The sequence below is a fragment of the Sus scrofa genome, chromosome 4, assembly GCF_000003025.6.
Source record: "Sus scrofa isolate TJ Tabasco breed Duroc chromosome 4, Sscrofa11.1, whole genome shotgun sequence".
NCBI lineage: Eukaryota > Metazoa > Chordata > Mammalia > Artiodactyla > Suidae > Sus > Sus scrofa.
The window spans coordinates 68,885,044-68,905,503 of record NC_010446.5 but is presented as its reverse complement, the minus strand read 5'-3'; the positions used below and the strand labels follow the sequence as shown (position 1 = coordinate 68,905,503).

The following is a 20,460-nucleotide window of genomic DNA, read 5'->3' as shown; positions in this document are numbered from 1 at the left end:
CCAGCATTGAAATGCCCCTTGGTTTTCGTTCACTTCTCTAAGGTCAGACCAGGATGCAAAGCCCAAACCAGTGGATGCTGCTGACCCTGCTGCCCTCATAGCAGAGGCTCTGAAAAGGAAGTTTGCTTATCGGTATCGAAGTGATAGCCAAGGTGAAGCTGAAAAAGGAATTCCAAAGTCTGAACCAGAGGTCTCCCCAGAAAGAGTGTTGGTGAGTACTGGGCAGACCCCTCTCAAGTTCACGCCGTGCTGCACACCTACATCTTATAAGACATTCAGCCATGTCCTCTGGAAGGTTGGAAAGGATGTGCTGTGGGATTTAGTCCCTCCCTGCTGCTAGGGGGTACGTGCCGGGAGCATAAAGAAGGAAGCAAAAGTTAAGCCCTGGTTTCACTACTTAGCGTCTACAATGTTAAATTTTCCATGCTCTGTTTTATTTATATTTAAGCATAATGAAGTGAAATTCATTTCAATAAAATTTATATCTTAGGACTATATATATGTAGTGATAGAGACAGGAGAGCTCATTTTCTCTTAGAGTACCTGTGAAAGTCTTCTAAAGAGGGAGAGAGATTTGATCAGGGCCTCGGGCAGGATGTGGGCCATGGTGTAGGTGGAGACTGAGCAGATTTCCTGGAAGCTCTCCAATACTAATTTATACATTCCCTTTTTCCAACTTACTGTCCTGGGGAATATGTGCTTATCTATTCCAGAGAGGCAGATAGCTTAGAAATTCTGGCATCTTTGAAACACTTCAGACGTTGAAAAGAAACTCTGCCCCTTCCTTCATTTTACTCAAAGTAAAGAGGACTAAGCTAGACTCTTGCTAAAATGATTGTAGTTTTCTTTTCTAGAAAGTAATTTGGCTACGTTTTTGTCTTTCACTCTATTACTATGTTGTGCTTATAACAACTAATATGTTGTGTTTATAACAACCTGCCAGTTCATAAAGGTTTTAATATTATCTAGCTGCTTAGTTTTTCATGCACAAAATACTCAGCCCTTTGATCCACGATGGAGACGGGGGTTGGGTGATGGGAAAGGGAGCATATGGCTATTTTGACGTGAACCAGTGTCTTTCTGTTTCTCTTCTAGTTTGGGCCACACATGTTGAAGTCTACAGGAAAAATGAAGGCTTTAATTGAAAACGTTTCAACTTCCTAACAGACAGTGAACTGAGAAAGACTCTCCTAGTTCTGCTGCTGGTTTGTTAGGGCTATTTGGCTAGTAGAAATCAACACTATTTGGTAAATGCCTGAATTTAGTATTCAGTGGTCTCCTTTTAAGTTTCATTAGAGGATTAAGCTGTAACAAAAGCACTCTGCTTTTAAGAGAAGGTCAGTTCTCAAGTTTTCCATAACATATGTATATTCTGACATAACATGATTTTAACCTATAGCTAGGATGTTTAGGTTTTCAGTCTTGAAAACAACTATTTGGATTTCAGAAAAAAGAATGGACATTTGTAGATGTCAGTTTTTAATTCCTAACACTAATTTATCTGTACAGATGTTTTATGTGCATATATTTGGATATGAAATAGGTAAATTTAAGCAGTGGCAGCAATGAGGGTGTGTTAGTGTCATTCCTTTTCAATGATCATTTCTATTTAATGACGGAACAGCTGGTATTATCCAAGTTGTTGAGTGAACGTGCGAGGTTGGACTATCTTCTTGCCTTGAACAGAACTTTTAGCATAGATTCTCGCTCACATTTTCATGGAGATGGGGTTTGAGTAAGGAACCAGACAATGTTTGCTGCTGAAATTCCATAATGCTTTCCTTTAGAGGGAAGTCAAGGATCATGAAAACTGTTTTCACCCAGTGCCATCCAGTGCTGAGGAAGAAAATGTAGTTTTCAAATAGTGAGGAATGAAATTATTGAATTAAATATCTTTTTAAGTAAAACCAGAATGTACCATCTTCTTTTTCTTTCAGCTTAATACTTTTGGAAATGTCAGCCTAATGGAGTTTAAAATATTTTAATACTGGTCAAAATAGTAGCTTTATAATTAAACATTGAATAGGCAAAAGAATTTTCTGTAAGTTGCTGATCATTGGTCAGAATGCTGCTCTGTTGAATTACATTGTGCAGCATAAACCTGAGGCGATTTATTAGGAAGTGTGGAGCTGCCCTTCTCACCCAGGGCTTCTAAGGAATTGCTACAAGGATTTGTTAAAATGCTTCATAAGTTTTCATGATTTTCTGTATTTCTGTTAAACTCAGCTATTGTTAATGCCAGAATCTCCTACTATGAATAAGTGCTTGGATTTATTTAAACCTAGTGAAAAAAAGTTCTATCTCCTGGGGGGATTAGGAGAGGGGAAGAATAGACATTTAAGTTATTAAAAAAAATGTGCAATGTTCTAAATAATAGCAAATACTAGCTGAGGTACTTTTCATGGTTTGGTCATTCAGCTTAAATTTGAACTTGGCTTATTTTACATGTTGTTGATGTACATTATTTCTGATTGTTTTATATGGTTTAAAAGTTCTGCCTTTAAAGAAATTCAGAGAATTCGCCTGATACAAATATAAATTTCTTAGGAGGTCAAAGTATGTGTATCAGTATTGAAATATAAAAAGTCCAGTGCTCCAATATAAGGAAGTTACTGTTTTGAAATAAAGCAAACTTACTTTCCTTGGGCCATAAGTGTTTTCTTCTTCTTTACAACAGGCGGAATTCTTTTTTTATATTATACATGCAGATTCTTTAGAATAATTTGCTTTCTGCATTTTTCAAGTGGAAATATATTCCTTAAAGTCACCTCCTCTCCTTCATCTTCCTCCTAAAGGGATTTCAGTATAAAAGAGAAAGGCAGTCACCTGGGCTACATGTCCTCAGGGTTCTTCTCATCCTCTGGGACTGGGGAAACCATTGGCCTGTCTTTCCCCAGAGCTGTCCCATTCACAATATCTGAAGTGAAAGACCTTAAAACTTGTTAAGCTCTACATTTTATAGCTGAAGCTCAAAAAGTTAAGTAACCGGTATAGTATTTTCTCTACCGTGATTCTGACTAGTCCAGGGACTCATTCTACATAGCTGACCCCTGAAGACATGAAGGTCAAGGGCACTGACTCCCCCTCATCCTCAGTCAAAAATCCACGAATTGTTCTCTGAGCCCCAGCAACAAAGGCCTTGATAATGACTCACCCAAGGGCGGGGCAGGACGCTCAAACAGTGAGGCTCGAATCAGGACTCACCTTTTAGTTTCTTTGATTCCACACAGTGTGATTGACATCTTTTAAAGATCTGTAAAATGAAAATACAGGTACTTTATTTATTGAAACAGGTCCACATAAGTGGACGGATGAAGTGCAAAACCCTTGTTTAAGGGTCCGCTGTATACATCCCGAGCACTGGACTTGGAGTGAAACATGATCCACGTTTGTGATCCTGGCCAAATCACACCTCTGTTTTTCAAAATGGGAGTAACGCTCAGTCCAAAAAATTATGAGGATTAAATAATGGTTTTGAACATGTTCTATGAATGGTAGACTGTTAAAAAAAAGTTATTACATCATTTTACACGAGGTCACTGGTTCTCCTAGGACAACGGGTCCCTGGCGCCTGGAAAAGGTGTCATCCTGTGCATGGACCTGGGGAGGGCGGTAGGTCTCCGTCTTCAGCTCGGCTTGTCTTTCCAGTCGCAGGCCCTTCTGCAGAAGAATCCTAGTTCAGCTGTTGGTTTGTTAGGGCTCTCTGGCTAGTAGAAAGCAACACTAAATGTCTGAATTTAGTATCCAACAGTCTCCTTTTAAGTCTCATTAGAGGGATTAAGGTGCAACAAAGGGAATCCTGTCCTCTCGCTGTGCTGAGAATTCCCAGGAGTCTTCCTCTCAGTGGTGGAAGAAGAAAACACAGGTGACAACTGCTGGAAAGGGCTTGGAAAAACCATCCTCTGATAACTTCTCCAGAAATAGAAGTGTTCTCTGGGCTAGAACTAGCAGATAAAAGTTTAAACTTTCAGGCAGTATGACCTGGAAACCTTAATGTTCCTCTAGCAGGAGCTTCTCAAAACTTATCTCCTCTGGTAGATTCTACAGCCTTTTCTAAAGGTCACAGAGAGGTCCTTCCGTAAGCTTAAAGTGTAACACAAGTGTACCTCAGATCTTCTCAGGAAGGTAAATGATGAGCCAAAGGGTGCCTCCCATTCCATCGCAAACCCCTGTGGCTGTTAGAGGGCAGGCCAGTCCCTCCTAACTGCTCTCTCCCTGGCTAGAATAGCCATAACTCGGGGAGAGAAAAACCCTTCCCAGTAGGACTCTTACCAGAGGTACGAACAGCCTTCTGCTCAGCCTTCTTTCCTCTTCATCGAAGGATGACAAAGGAGGAGCATTCGAGTGCTGGGGCCTTTACTCTGTCCCACCACTGTTGGCAGGGAGGGTGGCGAGCACACCTGATCTCTCTAACCCAGCTCTACACCAGACTGCCCAGGGCTGGGCCTCTGCCTTCCCTCTGCAAGGGGACACCTGGTGATGCAGAGCCTGGTCCGTGACCCAGGATACAGCCTGGATAAGCTGGTCCAGATCTTCCCACAGGAATTCCAACAGGAAACCTTGAGAGTGGGGCACAGGTGGAACCCGGCACGCAAAGAAGGATGACATGGGGTACAAGTGTAGCCCTGTGCAACTTACACAAAACAGATGATGAGGAAATGAACAAGGCCATTGATTCAGCACTGAACTGTGTCAATACATTATTTTTAAGAGACATTTTACAGGTTAGAAAGCCTTTCCAAACATTAGATGAGTCTCTACTACATGACAAACCCAAACCTGGCCTATTTAGCCTTAGAGACGATGCTGCAAAGAAGGGAAGACAGGATGAAGAGCAGGAGTGTAGGAAGCTGCAGCTCAGGTTCCGCTTCCTACAGCCTCATGAGGGCGTGTCTTAACGTCATGAACATGAACCCTTGTGCTCAGCCCCAGTGAACCCGCAGATCAGCGTGAATCTGTTCCCCACGGTGGAAAAGGTTGTGATGATTCTCAGATGGAAATTCAAGTTTGGTTTTCTGCAAATGCTTAATGTAGGAACTTTAAACAGTCCTTTATGATACTTTAAAAAGCTTACAGAACTTAAAAATTTTTTTAGCTAAAATAAAGCACCTTGCAGTATCATGCAGCCTCCCAATTCCTTATAGAACATGGCTCAACAGTGAAGAAACAATTTATGCTCAAAAGTCTCAAGTAATGCATAGCTTAAAGATAAAAGTTAATACAAGACAAACTTTCCTAACAAGACTATTGACGGGTCCAGTGGAAAGCTGCAAGAGGCCAGTAAGTCACTGTGCTTCAGTTTTAAATTACAGCTAAATAGAATCTAGTATTAAAAATAGGGGTGTTTCTGTTTCCCTACCATTCATTCTGTCAAACTTCAAGATAGGTGTCAGGATGACCTAAAGTGTAAGCATAAAGGTAGAAAGTATTACTATGATTGATGAAAGTATCTTACTAAAAGGGTATTTGAACACCCGTAACTTACTTTTAAAGCTAAATGATTTTTTACCAGTCATGGATGTTAATAAGATTCAAGAATTACTTGGGAGTTCCCATCGTGGCTCAGTGGTTAACGAATCTGACTGGGAACCATGAGGTTTTGGGTTTGATCCCTGGCCTCGCTCAGTGAGTTAAGGATCCAGCGTTGCTGTGGCTGTGGTGTAGGCCAGCAGCTATAGCTCTGACTGGACCTCTAGAGCCTGGGAACCTCCACGTGCCGTGAGTGCAGCCCTAGAAAAGACAAAAAGACCAAAAAAAACAAAAAACAAAAAAACCTTGAACTGGGAGTTCCCACTGTGGCCAGGGGTTAAGGATCCAGCATTGTGACAGCTGTGGCCTAGGTCATAGATTCAATCATTGGCCCTCGGGGAACTTGCACATGCTGTGGGTGCAGAAAAAAAAAAAAAAAAAAAAAAACCCACAAAAAAAACACTAGAAATGGTGTTATTTTCATCAACGAAATCATTCATTCTCTCCAGTGATACTGCAACACTTTGCACTCCATTTTGTACAATATGGAAAGCTACTGTATTATATGACAAACGCCTTTCACACGTTTTTATCACCGTATGTTTTGAGAACAGAGGTCATGTTTTATAATTTCTAATAGCTTTATTACATCCAGTGCAGAGCTCTGCACATGACAGGAACACATACTATGACTACACGACTTTAGCATAGGGTAGTTTCAACATAATTGCTCATAATGACAGAATGAGAACTAAAAAGGAAATACAACACCAAGTTAACCTGTTCAACATCTGTTGGCACAGTTTACGCTCGCCCTACGCTGAGCACAAGCAACACGACGGTAAAGGAGACACCTGTGTGCCCCCAGCAGCCCACCTCCAAGGAGTGGTTACTGCCCCCGGAGACCACAGACCGCTGGGGGTCTCCCAGAAGACAGGTTGTCTGCAAAGCCTAGCACATACCTGGACAACTGTGTTTCAAGTGTTTGCTGATATGTGGTGATTCGTGTGCACATTTATCATCCCAAGCAGGAGATACTGACCCGAAAGAGATTTAAACAAACCAGACATTTAAAAAAGCACACGTGGAAAACACTATAAACCTCCAATACGAAAGTTTTAAAGTTTTAAGAAAACTGAAAGCTTGAAGAGTCGAGAAAGCTTTTTGGAAAGAGGTACGTCATAGGAATCTTCGAAGAATTACTAGCACTTCTAACCTGTACCTAAGGTACAAATACATTTCAAAGGCTTGCAAGGGACATAAAATATTTGCTTCTTTTATACAAAGAGGCTCATTATAAACCATCACCTTTACAGAGTATAAATATTGACCAGGAATCAGATTTTTGTTTTGCTAAGCTCAGGCTTACCAAAATTTCTCTTGTTTTGCTAAGCTCAGGCTTACCAAAATTTCTCTCCAAGGACCGTTAGCCTAGAGCAGATGAGCTGTACCACCACTAAAGCTTGGCCCAGAGCCCAAAGGGTTGCTGTGCTGCTCAACAATGCCTTCAAGTACCGTTTTATCTTAAATATTCAAATGAATTTTGCATTCTGTTCTATAATATTTACTTATTTAAAATGTATTCTTGGAGTTCTTGTCATGGCACAGCGGTTAATGAATCTGACTAGGAACCATGAGGTTGCGGGTTCGATCCCTGCCCTTGCTCAGTGGGTTAAAGATCCGGCGTTGCCGTGAGCTGTGGTGTAGGTTGCAGATGTGGCTCAGATCCCGCGTTGATGTGGCTCTGGCGTAGGCTGGCAGCTACAGCTCCGATTCGACCCCTAGCCTGGGAAAATCCATATGCCAAGAAATGGCAAAAAAGACAAAAAATAAACAATAAATAAAATAAAACGTATTCTTGTAAATTACCCTTTCCTCAAAATTATCTAGAAAAGTCGCTGTCCAAGGAATAGGTCCTATTTAAGAAGCAAGGCCAACGAGCTCCGTGGTGGTCTAGTGGTTAGGACTCAGGGCTTTCACCCTTGGGGCCACGGTTCAATCCCTGCTCTGGGAACTGAGGTTCCACATCAAGCCACTGCATGCCACGGCCAAAAGAACCAAAACAACAAAGAAGAAGCAGGGCTTGAGAGGGAAATCCCACGTGTGTAACAAACCACGACCTTCCAATGGGTTTATTACATGTGTACGCAGGAAATGGGGGCCGCACCCAGGTGTCTCCCACTGAGAGTGGAAATAAGAGAGCCATTACACAGGCAGATGGAGCCCAGGCAGGCCCAACTGGTGCAAGGCCAAAGGTCTGAACATCTACTGGACGTGCCAATGAGGCAGGCGTGGAGAAGCAGCTCCTGGCAGGGAATCTGCTTCCTCTGGGGAACCCTGGTGGACACAAGTATCAGCAGGTGGATCCCGCCCTGTAGGACACACCAGGCAGCTTGCTTCCCTTGCTCAGAATCCATGCTCAGATAACCAGCTGATCATCATCTGGCTTCCCCTGGAAGACATGCCTAAAGGGAGAGAATGATTGATAGTTATACTCATTTTAAATTACAGTAAAACACTTAAAAAAACATCAGTTCCTGTGAGCTTGCTCTAAGACAGTTCCACTGTCCAGTTGCTGACAGATACCAGGTCCGTGAGCTTCTAAGCTTCCTTAGGAGACCCTGGGATGCGTCAAATTTGCCACAGTGATGCCACCTTGTGTAAGTGGCCAATTGATCTTCCCCAGCAACCTCAGCTCTGCTGTCATCCACCCAGCTGTCCTGTGTGGTGGCCACGAGCCACTTGAAACATGGCTAGTTTGAGCTGCGATGTGCTGTAAGTGTAAAATACACACCAGATTTCAGCCTTTGCAACAGAAAAAAGAATGTAAGACATCTTCATAATTGTTTTTTATAATGACTACCTATTGAAATGATAAAAATATTTTGGCTATACTGGAATAAATGTCATTAAAATTAATTCCATCTTTTTCCTTCTTAAAATGTGACTAGTGAAACCAGCGATCACTTACACGGCTCACACTGCATTCCCATCTGGCATCAGTGACAGTGTGCTTGTGTTCAAAGTCTGCACTTATTCCTCCTAATGAAACGGGCTTGGGAAGACCCCACAGAAGCCCAGCGGTACCTCTCTTACACTGCTACTTGTCAAGGAGAATTAAATGGCCATTTCTCACCACCTGACTTTAAAAAAGCCAATACAACCAGTATTTCAGTACCTGCAAGAGCGGCTAGGTTCCCCACCTGCAAACCAAAGGCTGTGGAGTTGAGAGGCTGGACTCGGAGCCAACTTTCTCAAGTTTGGGGCCCTCGGCTGGCTCCCCCTCGAGGTGCAGGTAACAGTGGCCCCGGAGGCCTGGGCCTGCGCCCAGCTCTGCCCCAGCACAGGTCTGATGAGCGAATGCCAAGCCAAGAAGCCAATCCTTTGATTTCCTAGTAATTAATGTTATGACTTCCAAAGGGTTGAGTTATAAGGTAAATATCAAAGATAAAAATGTGAAAAGATAGGTTTTTATTCATCAAAAGTTAACAGCAACAGGCACATATTAAAATGAGTATGGCAAAGCCTTTTACAAATGGCTTTACACTCAAGCTTTCTCCCAAGAAAATGGCTGTTGCAACAAACTGTAAACATAATTAATAAACAGTCTTTTACAGTAACAAGGGAAATACAATTGAACTAAAAGCACCGGTTTCTCTTAAAACTAGATTACAGTTGTGCTTACTATACATAAAACAATTTAAAACAAATTACAAAAGTGGAATGTTGTTAAGTTTAAAATTAGTCCTTAGATTTTTGTCCTAGAAAACATCTGTTCACATCAAAAGGCCCATCAAAGGGAAACGTTTCATCAAAGGGAGGGACAAGAAAACAATGCACTTTTTTTCAAATCAAAACGAGAAGTTTGGTCACTTAGCTGTGTGCATAGTTAAGGCATCTGGAGCACTCGGGTACAGCTTCCTCCCTTCCCTTCCCCAAGTGGCCGCTCATCAGGCCACGTTCGAAAATAATAAATAAAAGCTGACGGTCCCAGTCGTCCCCATGTGGATAAATAGGACACATGCACAGTCACACATGCACGCGCGTGCCCCACACACACATCGGCACACACACAACACGCCTCTCGCTCCTGGCAGCGAGAGGGACGTTAGTACCCTTGCTCTCAGGACGCACCTTCCCTTCCCACTTTATTTCAAATTGGCAAATACCCTGAGCTGATTGTGGTGTTTTAAACATTCCACCTTTTTCTTGTATGTGCAGGTCAAGTGTACAGTAGTGAAAACAACATGCAATGTCTTCACTGCGGGATCATAATACAGCTAGGACACTGGAGTTCTGCCCCTCCCGCCCCAAATTAAAAACTAAGAGTTAAGAAAATTGCATTGCCGGACAGCACTGGAGGCAAAGCTCGGCGGTGCTCTGTGAGAAACGCTCGGGTTCCAGTGCACGAAGTAAAACGAGAGCAGATGCGAGGCTTTGGTGGCATCCAAAGAAGAAAAAAAGGCAAACCAGGGGCAAGAGCTGCAGTCTCAGGTTTGATCTTGAAAATTCTCAGTGGTTCCTTCACAATCATGCTCCAAGGCAAATTGAGAACCAGTATTTCAGAGTTGGTTTGTAAACATCGAGTCTTGCCAGAGGCAGCAGAGGCGGGCACTTCACATTAGCATTTTCTCCGAGAACTCAGTGGAAGGTACAGATACGCGCGGTCGCATCAGACCGGTTAAGTTCCAAGAGATTTCTGCTGAAAGTGTCAGTTCAAGTTTCAGGATGCTTTGAGAGCCACGGGGCCCACTGCCAGACATCCTCGGTCATTCCCTTCGGTTCGCTCCCGCTGGGCTTTGCATATTCAAGGTTTCACACGAAAGCCAAATGCATATTGCTGTATGTTCAGGTCTTATAATTAAAAAGTGGGTTCAAATGATCCAACAGAGGAAATCTTGGGAATAAATTATGCTGGCATCATTCCCTTCCCTCAGCAGGCAAGAGTAAGTTCTCTCACTCAAGACTCCATTCACATTTCTCAAAACCTCCAGGAGGCAGGCAGGCTGTCCCACTGACTCTGGGGGCTATGATAACCGGTTTTCCTGAGGTAATAACTGGGAGTTCAACTCCTCAAATGCAGCATCCGTGTCCTCACTGCTGGACTGTTCTCGCTGCAGTCCCTTCCAGCTGGCTTTATTCAGCCCCACGTGTCCGAGCATCGTCTGGGACAGCCTGGTATTAGAAAACCGGGCCCATTCTGTGAATAGAGGCTCCACCAGGTAAGTCATAAAACCTTGAGAAAGAGAAAAAAAGGGATTAAGGCACATGCTGAAAAGTTAAAGCATCTATATAGTGTTTACTCTCCTAAGTCCTGTTCCAATATTACCTAACGCTTTTTGATTTTTTGTTTTAGAGCCGAACTCGTAGCATATGAAGGTTCCCAGGCTGGGGGTCTAATTGGAGCTGCAGCTGCCAGCCTATGCCACAGCCACAGCAATGCAGGATCTGAACTGCGTCTGCGACCTACACCACAGCTCATGGCAACGCCAGATCCTTAACCCACTGAGCGAGTCTAGGGATTGAACCTATGTCCTCCACTTACTAATTGGATTGGTTTCCACTGCACCACAACGGGAACTCCACCTAACGCTTATTTTCAAAAGGTGTGGGAGTTCCCGTCGTGGCACAGTGGTTAACGAATCCGACTAGGAACCATGAGGTTGCGGGTTCGGTCCCTGCCCTTGCTCAGTGGGTTAACGATCCGGCGTTGCCGTGAGCTGTGGTGTAGGTTGCAGACGCGGCTCGGATCCCGCGTTGCTGTGGCTCTGGCGTAGGCCGGTGGCTACAGCTCCGTTTCAACCCCTAGCCTGGGAACCTCCATATGCCGCGGGAGCGGCCCAAGAAATAGCAACAACAACAACAGCAAAAAGACAAAAGACAAAAAAAAAAAAAGGTGTGTGTGTGTGAATCTATGGATCTTCTCCGAAAAATCTATTTCTTTTGTAACTGAATGAACCCTGAAGTGCAGGTGACCTGACAGACACATCATGTCGTTTCGGATGGTTCCTCGAAGCTGCACAAACTGCTCCTCCTGTTTCAGCTAGCGCCCAGGGCCGGCAGCTCTGAGAGGCACCCGCAAGGCCAAGGGCAGACTCCAGGGAGACACTGGAAACTAAGAGGGTCTCGCTGGGGCTGAAGTCACAAGGCCTGAGATGCAGCAGCTGCTGAGCTCCCGCTCACCCCCTCAGGGATGGTGACCGTCACACCTGGCAAGAGCACAGTGGGCCACTCTATGGACCTTGGAATTCAGAGTCCAAACCCATGACACAAAGTGTGAGTCTAAAAAGAACAGAGGAGGCGTTCCCATCATAGCTCAGTGGTTATCGAACACGACTAGGATCCGTGAGGTTTCAGGTTCAATCTCTGGCCTCGCTCAGTGGGTTAAGGATCTGGCGTTGTCATGAGCTGTGGTGTAGGTTGCAGATGTGGCTCAGATCGTGCATTGCTGTGGCTGTGGTGTAGACCAAGGCTACACCTCTGATTCAACCCCTAGCCTGGGAACCTCCATGTGCCTTGGATGTGGCCCTAAAAAGAAAACAACAACAACAAAAGACCTAAAAGAATCCTAGGCACCACAGAGCCAGAGGTGTGAACTGAGGTGCTGGATGCTGGAGGCAGGATGCAGAAGCTCTCCGCCATTTGAAACCAGGAGAATCAAAGAGAAATCACAGGAGTTCCTACTGTGACTCAGTGGTTAACGAACCTAATTAGTGTCCATGAGGACACGGGTTTGATCCCTGGCCTTCCTCAGTGGGTTAAGGATCCGGCATTGCCATGAGCTGTGGTGTAGGTCGAAGACGTGGCTTGGATCCTGTGTTGCTGTGGCTGTGGTACAGACCAAGGCTGCAGCTCAGATTGGACCTCTAGCCTGGGAACTTCCATATGCTGCAGGTGGAGCTAAAAAAAGAAAAAAAGAATTCAAATGTCCATTTTCCTGTCCTTAACAGATCAAAGGTTTAGAAAGATAATGTTCTTTGCTTCCCCTGTTATTTAAGATCTGACTGTTGAGGTGTTTTCTAGGAGGCCTCTTTCATCCTGTGTTGGGTGTCGGGTCAGCTGTCACTTGCGTGAGTGCAGACTGAGCTCAGAGGCCGCTCATTGCCCTTTTCTTACTGTGAATTAAGGGAGAAGAGGTGTCTGTACAGTGGGGCCTACACATCTGGTGTTCACTCTCACAGCTGTTTAAACTTATCTCTTCTGTTCTTTTATTTTTGTCTTTTTAGGGTAGCACCTGAGAAACATGGAAGTTTCCAGGCTAGGGGTGGAATCGGAGCTGTAGCCACCAGCCTGCACCACAGCCACAGCAACGTGGGATCCAAGCTGCATCTTCGACCTACACCACAGCTCACGGCAATGCCAGATCCTTAACCCACTGAGCGAGGCCAGGGATTGAACCTGCATCCTCATGGATGCTAGCCAGGTTTGCTAATAACTGAGCCACGATGGGAATTCCCGTTTTAGGCCTTAAGCACCTGAGCACAAGGCCCAGGCTGGGGCGCAGACACCCGCAACCACTTGTGAGCCCACATCACTGTCTTTGCCCCAATGCCTCTGTCATCTCCTCAGATGGCACAGGGAGCTCAGTCAAGTGCCCCATTTTCTCCAGTAGGTGATATTTCCATAGTCAACAAAACTAGTGCTCCTTTCAAAGAAGAACCCCGTATTAAACCTGGCTTCTACTTCCTGACCATCTGCTGGCTCCGAGGAATCGCTGCGTGGCAGTGTGCAGTCACCTGATCTACCCCAGAAAGAGAACCTTCCCAAGTCCCCATCTTACTGTCATCTGATGTCAGACCAACACTTGTCAGCTGCATAAACTGCGCAAACTCTCTGGGAAAAGAGGACACCAGCAGGGCTTGTCCCCAGGGAGCCGGCGGACATCCGCGGTGCTCACCATCCCCTCCCCCCTGTCCCCAGACAAGCCCGCCTGGAACTGCCCCACACTGACCAAGTCAGAGACGAGAGGAACAGCTTAAAGATCTTCTTTTCCTTTTAAAAATTCCATTTTTTTTTGGCTGCGCCCACAACATGGAGAAGTTCCTGGGCCTTGGATAGATCCTGAGCCACAGCAGTGGGGATGCTGGATCCTTAACCCGCCGAGCCACAAGGAGTTTTCTCATTGATCAAGGCAGAAACGGGCTCAAGCAAAAAAGACATTTAAAGTTAGAGTGAAGGAGTTCCCATTGTGGCTCAGCGGATTAATGAACTCGACTAGTATCCATGAGGATGTGGGTTCGATCCTGGCCTCGCTCAAGTAAACGAGGGGGAAGGTGTTGGGAGCAGGCAGGAGAGACGATGCTGAAGAGCGACAGTCAACCAATGGGCAGAGGTGAGAGAGGAGCCAGTGGCAGGGAGGCGGGCCACCACGTCACCGCCAGGCCCATGGGCCACCTTCCTCACTCTGAAGTGGCGGCTGCAGAGGGATGCCAAAGGGGCTCCATGAGGGCAGATAATGCCTCCTTCCAGTCTTAGAACAGAAAGTTATGTACCTGCTTGGCAAAATTATGCTTTCTATGAACTAATATCAAACGAGAGTAAAGTATAAGAGCCAAAAAAAAGGGGAGTTTCTGTTGTGGCTCAGCGGTAACAAACCCAACTAGTATCCATGAGGATGTGGGTTCAATCCCTGGCCCCACTCAGTGGGTTAAGGATTTGATATTGCCATGAGCTGTGGTGTAGGCCACAGACTTGGCTCGGATCCCAAGTTGCTGTGGCTGTGGTGTAGGCTAAGCTGCAGTTCCAACTCCACCCCTAGCCTGGGAACTTCCATATGCTGCAGTGGGTGTGGCCCTTAAAAAAAAAAAAAAAGAGCCAAAAAAAAAAAAAAAGGAAAAACAAGGATAAAATTTCTGAAATTATTTTAAAACTGGAAATAAACATAATTTTAATATTTATATTTCAAACGTAGATCTCTTCTTGACAAAATAAAAATCGATAGCATTTGTAACGAGTTACATCTGAGTATGGATAGTTACCAATCTGGATGTTGGCAATAGATTCCGTCTGACGATCACAAAGCGGACTCACACTCAAATGATACTTTTTTTCTATATCTCCTAGAAATTAAAAAAAAAGAGAAATAATTCAAGTAGAATAGAGCTACTGGTTAATATATAATCAAAGTCTTCACCTTACCTATAAATTCCTTAGGAAAAATGTAACACACTTAATCCTTGTGAGAGAATGGCTTCTAAATTAGTTTTTTTTTTTTTTTTTTTTTTTAGGGCCACAACTGCGGCATATAGAGGTTCCCAGGCTAGGGGTTGAATTGGAACTACAGCTGCTGGCCTACACCACAGCCACAGCAACGCAGGATCTGAGCTGAGTCTGTGACCTACACCACAGCTCACGGCAATGCCAGATCCTTAACCCACAGGGTGAAGCCAGGGATTGAACCCGCAACCTTATGGTTTCTAGTCAGATTCGTTTCTGCTGCGCCACGCCGGGAACGCCTAAATTAGTTCTTTCTTTAAATTTTAAGTTATTCACACATAGAAAAGGTTGCCAAGCTAATATCCTATGAGGGTGGAAGACTTATTAGGTGCTACCCCAAGACTGTAATTTACACTGTCAGCATTTTGATTGAAAACTTAGGATTTCTAAAAGAAAGATGCATGGACTCAAGATCCTTGGTTCCTGGTCTTAAGTCACAAACAATGCCTTCCCTGTTCAGTCAGCACAGGACAAGGACACAGCAAGGGTGGGAGATCGCCTGCACAGCCAAACTTCCAGCCTGGTCTGCGGCTCCTCCTAAATACACACACCACAGATTGTTTCAAAAGAGAGAGCTAATTTTCAAAACAGATATGCTCAACCTATACATGATTACGCATCTCCTGTAACCTGTCACTAAGACTGTCAGGCACCCACTGCTCGACTCTACACGTGTCCGAGTTATTCTATTCCCATGATGCTAAGAAATCAACTGAAGAGATTATGGCTCAGTGTTGTAACTTGCCTTGATGGAAGAATTCCTCCGTTACTTTTTCACTCCACTGCTTGCTTAATTCCCAGGTCCGACAGGGATTACAGATATCAGCGCATTTCAAAGCCATCTGCCAAGCAAAATATTCAAATTTTCTTAGGAAAAAAATTTTCAACTGTACTAAACTTAAATGGACTCTAGTAGTGGGGAAAAAGGCACCTTGAAAAGAAAGTGTTGCAACAGGAAACTGCTGTCTTTTATACTGATTTTATGGTGCTATCAGGTACAGCAATCATTTTTGTGGAAATACTGAGTTTCACACACTTGATAATTCCACTGAACCAAGCACAGGACTGAATTAACCAGAAAGCTACAAATCGTCCAATTCTATCTCATTTTTTAGAGGTGAGAACTTATTAAAATAAAATGCTGGTTTGTTGATTGGTTCCCTGATCTTGCAAAAACTGTTTTTGTTAGAAATCTCGAATATCAAAAATACAAAACAACGGCACTTTCCCAGAAGCAAACTCGCCTTCTGGAGAAGCTTTACTGATAGAAACACCACAGCTTTCCCTCAAGGCTGAACTGCTCAGAAAACTACATGAGATTATCTCATTTTTACCCTAAGAGTCACATGATTTGCCCTAGAAATAGAACCTTTCCAAGCCCGTTTTACCTGTAAGACCAAGTGTCGATGCCTGGCGTCTTCCAGGCATAAGTCGCCTCTGTCCAGATGGGCCCTAAACAAGGACAGATACTCGTTCTGGCGGCTGATGTCTGTGGCCAGGATCAGAGCGCCTATCTGAGCCTCCATCTGCTGCCTGGAATTGGAGACACAGAGAGAGCAATACAAGACTTTCAGTTACACAGTTCCCTCTTATTTTTTCCCTAATCTTAATAGTCTGAAAGGGCCCTAAAGCTATTTCAATTGCCATTCAACCTTTAACCTATCACAAAAGATGGATTTTAAAGACTGCATTAAAAAATTACCACTAAAATGATCAAAAATAAAACCAAGAAAGTTTGTATGAAAATACCCAATATGAAAATATTCCCAAAACAGTGCCTTTCTCTTGCCAGCCAAAGTAGAATTATATGACTGAAAAAAACAAAAACAAAAAATCTATGTAGGCCTGGAATGTTGTTTGAGAAAATTCTTTGCTGGGATGTGCTGAGGATAAACAACTTTGGATTCTTTTCTGGTGCCTGAGACCTGAGAGGCAGAAGGAAGCTTCAGATGGACGAAGAAAGCCCTTCAACCACTGACTGCAGACATTCTAAGATGTCTGATTAAATCCTGATGAAATTCCAAAAAATTTATTAAAGTTTAGATCCACTATATTTTCAGGGTCAAATTCAAGAATCAGGGACCTATATGACTATCCAAACTTTCTGGAAGGGAAAAGGTAACATGTTAATGTAAATAACAAAATGCCTTATATCATTTAAAAAACTGTCTCAAGTCAAATAACAGAAAATTTTTTTTAAATTCCAGCTTTTTGTTTCAATGGGCCATGGCCAGCATTATCATTGTAAAACGATCAGTAAAGAGCTGTCAACAGATTTAAAAGCTCACAATATTGAATACTAAATAAAACAAACCCTAAATAAAGAAAACATAAAAGAATATTATTATGAGGTATTTTTTTCTTTTTGTTTTTTTCTTTTAGGGCCTCACCTGTGGCATATGGAAGTTCCCAGGCTAGGGGTGGAATCAGAGCTGCAGCTGCTGGCCTACACCACAGCCGCAGCAACGAGTGATCCGAGCCGCATATGTGACCTACACCACAGCTCATGGCAACACCAGATTCTTAACTCACTGAGCAAGGCCAGGGATTGAACCTGCATCCTCACGGTTACTAGTCGAATTCTTAACCTGCTGAGCCACAATGGGAACCCCAAGGGTATTCCTTAATTTCAATTTTTACTTGTATTAAATCTGAGAGTTCAACAAGGTTCATCATCAAATGCAAAACATGATGAAAAGGGAGTAATAAAGCAAACAATTTAATCTGCCTTAGCCAAGAAAGAGAATTTATATATACAAACACAGTGGTTTAAGCAATTTTTGTTTTTGTACTACAGCAAGAAACAATTTCACTTACCAGAAATTTTGTCATAACTCCAAATGGAATCCATGAATACAGATTTAAAAGAATAAAAAATAAAGTCCGGCTTGTTTCTTACGGTCGTTACAAAAAAACACATTTTTTTAAATAAAGTTATTTTACATTGTGAAAGGGGAAGAGGAAAGGACAATGATAGTAACGTAAATTTGACACCCAAATGTTAAGCCTCACCTTTCCTCTAGAATTGGGTGTTTACATCCACTGACAAGTTTCCTAAGTGCGTCTTCTCCCCGTGAGGCATCATTAAATGCTTTTGTTTGTGGACCAATGAAATGAAAGTCTGCTGACAACCACCATCATAAGGGGCTCATTTACATTAGAGCTTTTTATTAGCCTTTCAAATGGCCTGCTTAACATCAAATGTTCTTTTCTAAAAAAAAAAAAAAAATAGTATTTTCTGTTCTTTCTAGAGTCACTGTATCCCATGACTCTAGAAGTAACTCCAGGACTATGCTTGAGGATATAAAGCATTCTTTTTACTTCTTATCAGTTTTGAAAACTTTCAAAAACAGACTTTTACGACTCTACTTTTTTTTTCTTTTTCTTTTTAGCACCGCACCTGCGGCATACGGAAGTTCCCAGGCTAGGGGTGGAATTGAATCTGAGTCACATCCACGACCTACGCAGCAGTGTGTGGCAATGCTGGATCCTTGACCCACTGAGAGAGGCCAGGGATCAAACCCTTCGCATCCTCTAGGATACTAGTCGGGTTCATTACCACTGAGCCGCAATGGGAACTCCTAAGGAAAGAGTTCATATACAGAATGTTTACTCTGGTTTTTCTTTTTTTTTCCCTAGTGTCATAAGATTTACTGTACGTATTATTGGTATCTCACAGAATGTCTACTTTCTACCTTATTTACCTTTACAGTTAGGACCTAAGGTTTTACTCAAATGAGCATAAAATGTAAATATACTATTTACATAAATAAGCAGTAAACCATGATGGAGACACGGTGAATCTGAAGTAGACTGTATAATATCTACAGAGTGATCTTTCGTAAGAATTTACTAAAAAAATACTATGGACTGTACTGTAGAATAGGTTTAAATTACTAAAATTTTGATATACACTTGAAAAGTTTATTTACCCATTAAATTAAATTTACCCAATAAATTTAACAAAATCCGAAAACTGTGGAATACCTGGGTATAACCACATAATTTTTAAAACTTTATAAAACTGTTTTTCCAACTTAATCTCCATAGTTCATAACCAATTAATTTTATCTTAATCCGACCTACCTGCTTTCTAACGGCATATGTGAGAATAAACCCGATTCTCGCAATAATCCCACCGCAGATCTCCAGTGGTGATTTTCCAATACTGAGGTATTCTAAAAAAAAGGGTACATCTGAGTTATTAAATGGTTAGGTCTTTTTTTCTGAACATAAAGAATTATTTGTAAGCAGTATTCATCTGATTAATCTGGTTAAAATTCTAACATTCATTCAGAATTTGTTTCCTACTTTCATCTTTAAAACATGAAACATCTTCTAGAATGCAAGAACACTGAACTTTGATGACAAAACTGTACTAACCTTGTATAAAGTTGCCAAGTAATGGTTAGTTTTAATAAGGAAAGGTTGATTAACACCTGGATGATCCAGATCATGAGTGGCAGCTGCAATTAAGCTCAGCAAGACGTCCCAAGGAGTTACACAACTGGCAAGCTAGAGTGTGACAAAAAACTGATTACAGACAAATGCAAAACCAACTCTGCACCACTGCAAGCACAGTACTCAATCAGCTTCCAAGGAGTGTCCGCAGTCTCCTCCCCTTTTCCTGCTTTCCAGACTGTTGTTTGGGCCTCAGAGCACCTGCCAGGGGCTGGCCTCTGCCGACAGTGGGGGCAGGTGTGATGTGACCCCGTCCCTGCCCACATGGGGTTTACTGACGCAGCTCGTCCTTACGCTGGTTCATTTTAAACAAGCTTAGTTAAGATGGCAGCTAGAGTATAAACCATCTTTTGGGAACTAAAGGCTCTGAAACAAACACTGGTTTGAGTATTTTTGCTACTGTGGCCAGGATCAAACAAAGGAGGCCTGTGATGAGAACACTAAGGGTGCTATCTACACTTTTAGCAGCTCTTTAAGTGGACAAAGTAGAGTGCTTGTTTATCAACAAACTGGTTATTGGGTTTCAGGGAAGAATCTAAATGCGAGGGTACTTCTGAGGTCCTGAATGTTTAAGGAAGCTACTGAGTAACAGAGTAGAACTAAATCCCCTCCCAAAGGGTGAGTACATTCAGAAATCGTCCAAAATTGATTCAACTCAGGAAAAGCAATCCTGTAAACTAGCAATTACAGTTTAACTTTCAAAAATCATTCCCTCATCTTACTGGATATAAAATACTCACCTACTTGAAAATTTCGATGATAAAAAAAGATCACCTTGAGTATGTTACCTGTTTCATGAACTACCTCTCATTTCCTGGCCAACTTCTACTCATCCCTAAAGGCCCAACTCTACTGCCCCCCTACACCCCCTCCATTCTCTGCTTCTAGCCCCCTCCCCAGCAAATGACTGAAATGACTGATCTGGGAGTTCCCATTGTGGCTCAATAGGTTACGAACTGACTGGTATCCATGAGGATGTGGGTTCGATCCCTGGCCTCACTCAGTGGGTTAAGGATCCGGAGTTGCTGTGGCTGTGGTGTAGGCCGGCGGCTTACAACTCCATTCAACCCCTAGCCTGTGGACCTCCATATGCCTCGAGTTTGGCCCTAAAAAGGAGGGGGAAAAAAAAAGAAAGAAAGAAAGAAAGAAAGGACTGACCTGTGTTCCTACAGCGCTTTTCAGGTCCTGCCATAGTGACTTTGCCAGAGGGTCCTTCCCTACCCCTTGCTCCACCCCACTCCCCTGGCCAACCCTATGGTACATGGAGTTCCCAGGCAAGGGATCAGATCCGACCCTGAGCCACAGCTGCAGATC

At 43.2% G+C, this 20,460-nt stretch overlaps 2 protein-coding genes across 9 annotated transcripts in view; one reads left to right on the top strand and one right to left on the bottom strand.

The window, feature by feature from the left end:
- MTFR1 (mitochondrial fission regulator 1) overlaps positions 1-2,650 on the top strand; it is a 67,145-nt gene extending 64,495 nt beyond the window's left edge. For 4 of the 7 annotated variants that reach the window (XM_021089295.1, XM_021089292.1, XM_021089293.1 and 1 more), the window contains exon 7: positions 43-2,650. In XM_021089295.1, the coding sequence (XP_020944954.1) occupies positions 43-340 (298 nt within the window). In that variant the 3' untranslated portion in view covers positions 341-2,650. The remainder of the gene's footprint in view (positions 1-42) is intronic. The other 3 variants (XM_005663053.3, XM_013996719.2, XM_003125605.4) reach the window with 1 other exon arrangement.
- Positions 8,921-20,460, bottom strand: part of PDE7A (phosphodiesterase 7A) — a 118,674-nt gene continuing 107,134 nt past the window's right edge. For both annotated transcript variants that reach the window (XM_021089289.1, XM_021089290.1), the window contains exons 8-13: positions 19,069-19,200; positions 18,772-18,863; positions 16,074-16,218; positions 15,431-15,527; positions 14,448-14,528; positions 8,921-10,705 (exon numbers count right to left, since the gene is read on the bottom strand). In XM_021089289.1, coding sequence (XP_020944948.1) covers positions 10,497-10,705; positions 14,448-14,528; positions 15,431-15,527; positions 16,074-16,218; positions 18,772-18,863; positions 19,069-19,200 — 756 coding nt within the window. In that variant the 3' untranslated portion in view covers positions 8,921-10,496. The remainder of the gene's footprint in view (positions 10,706-14,447; positions 14,529-15,430; positions 15,528-16,073; positions 16,219-18,771; positions 18,864-19,068; positions 19,201-20,460) is intronic.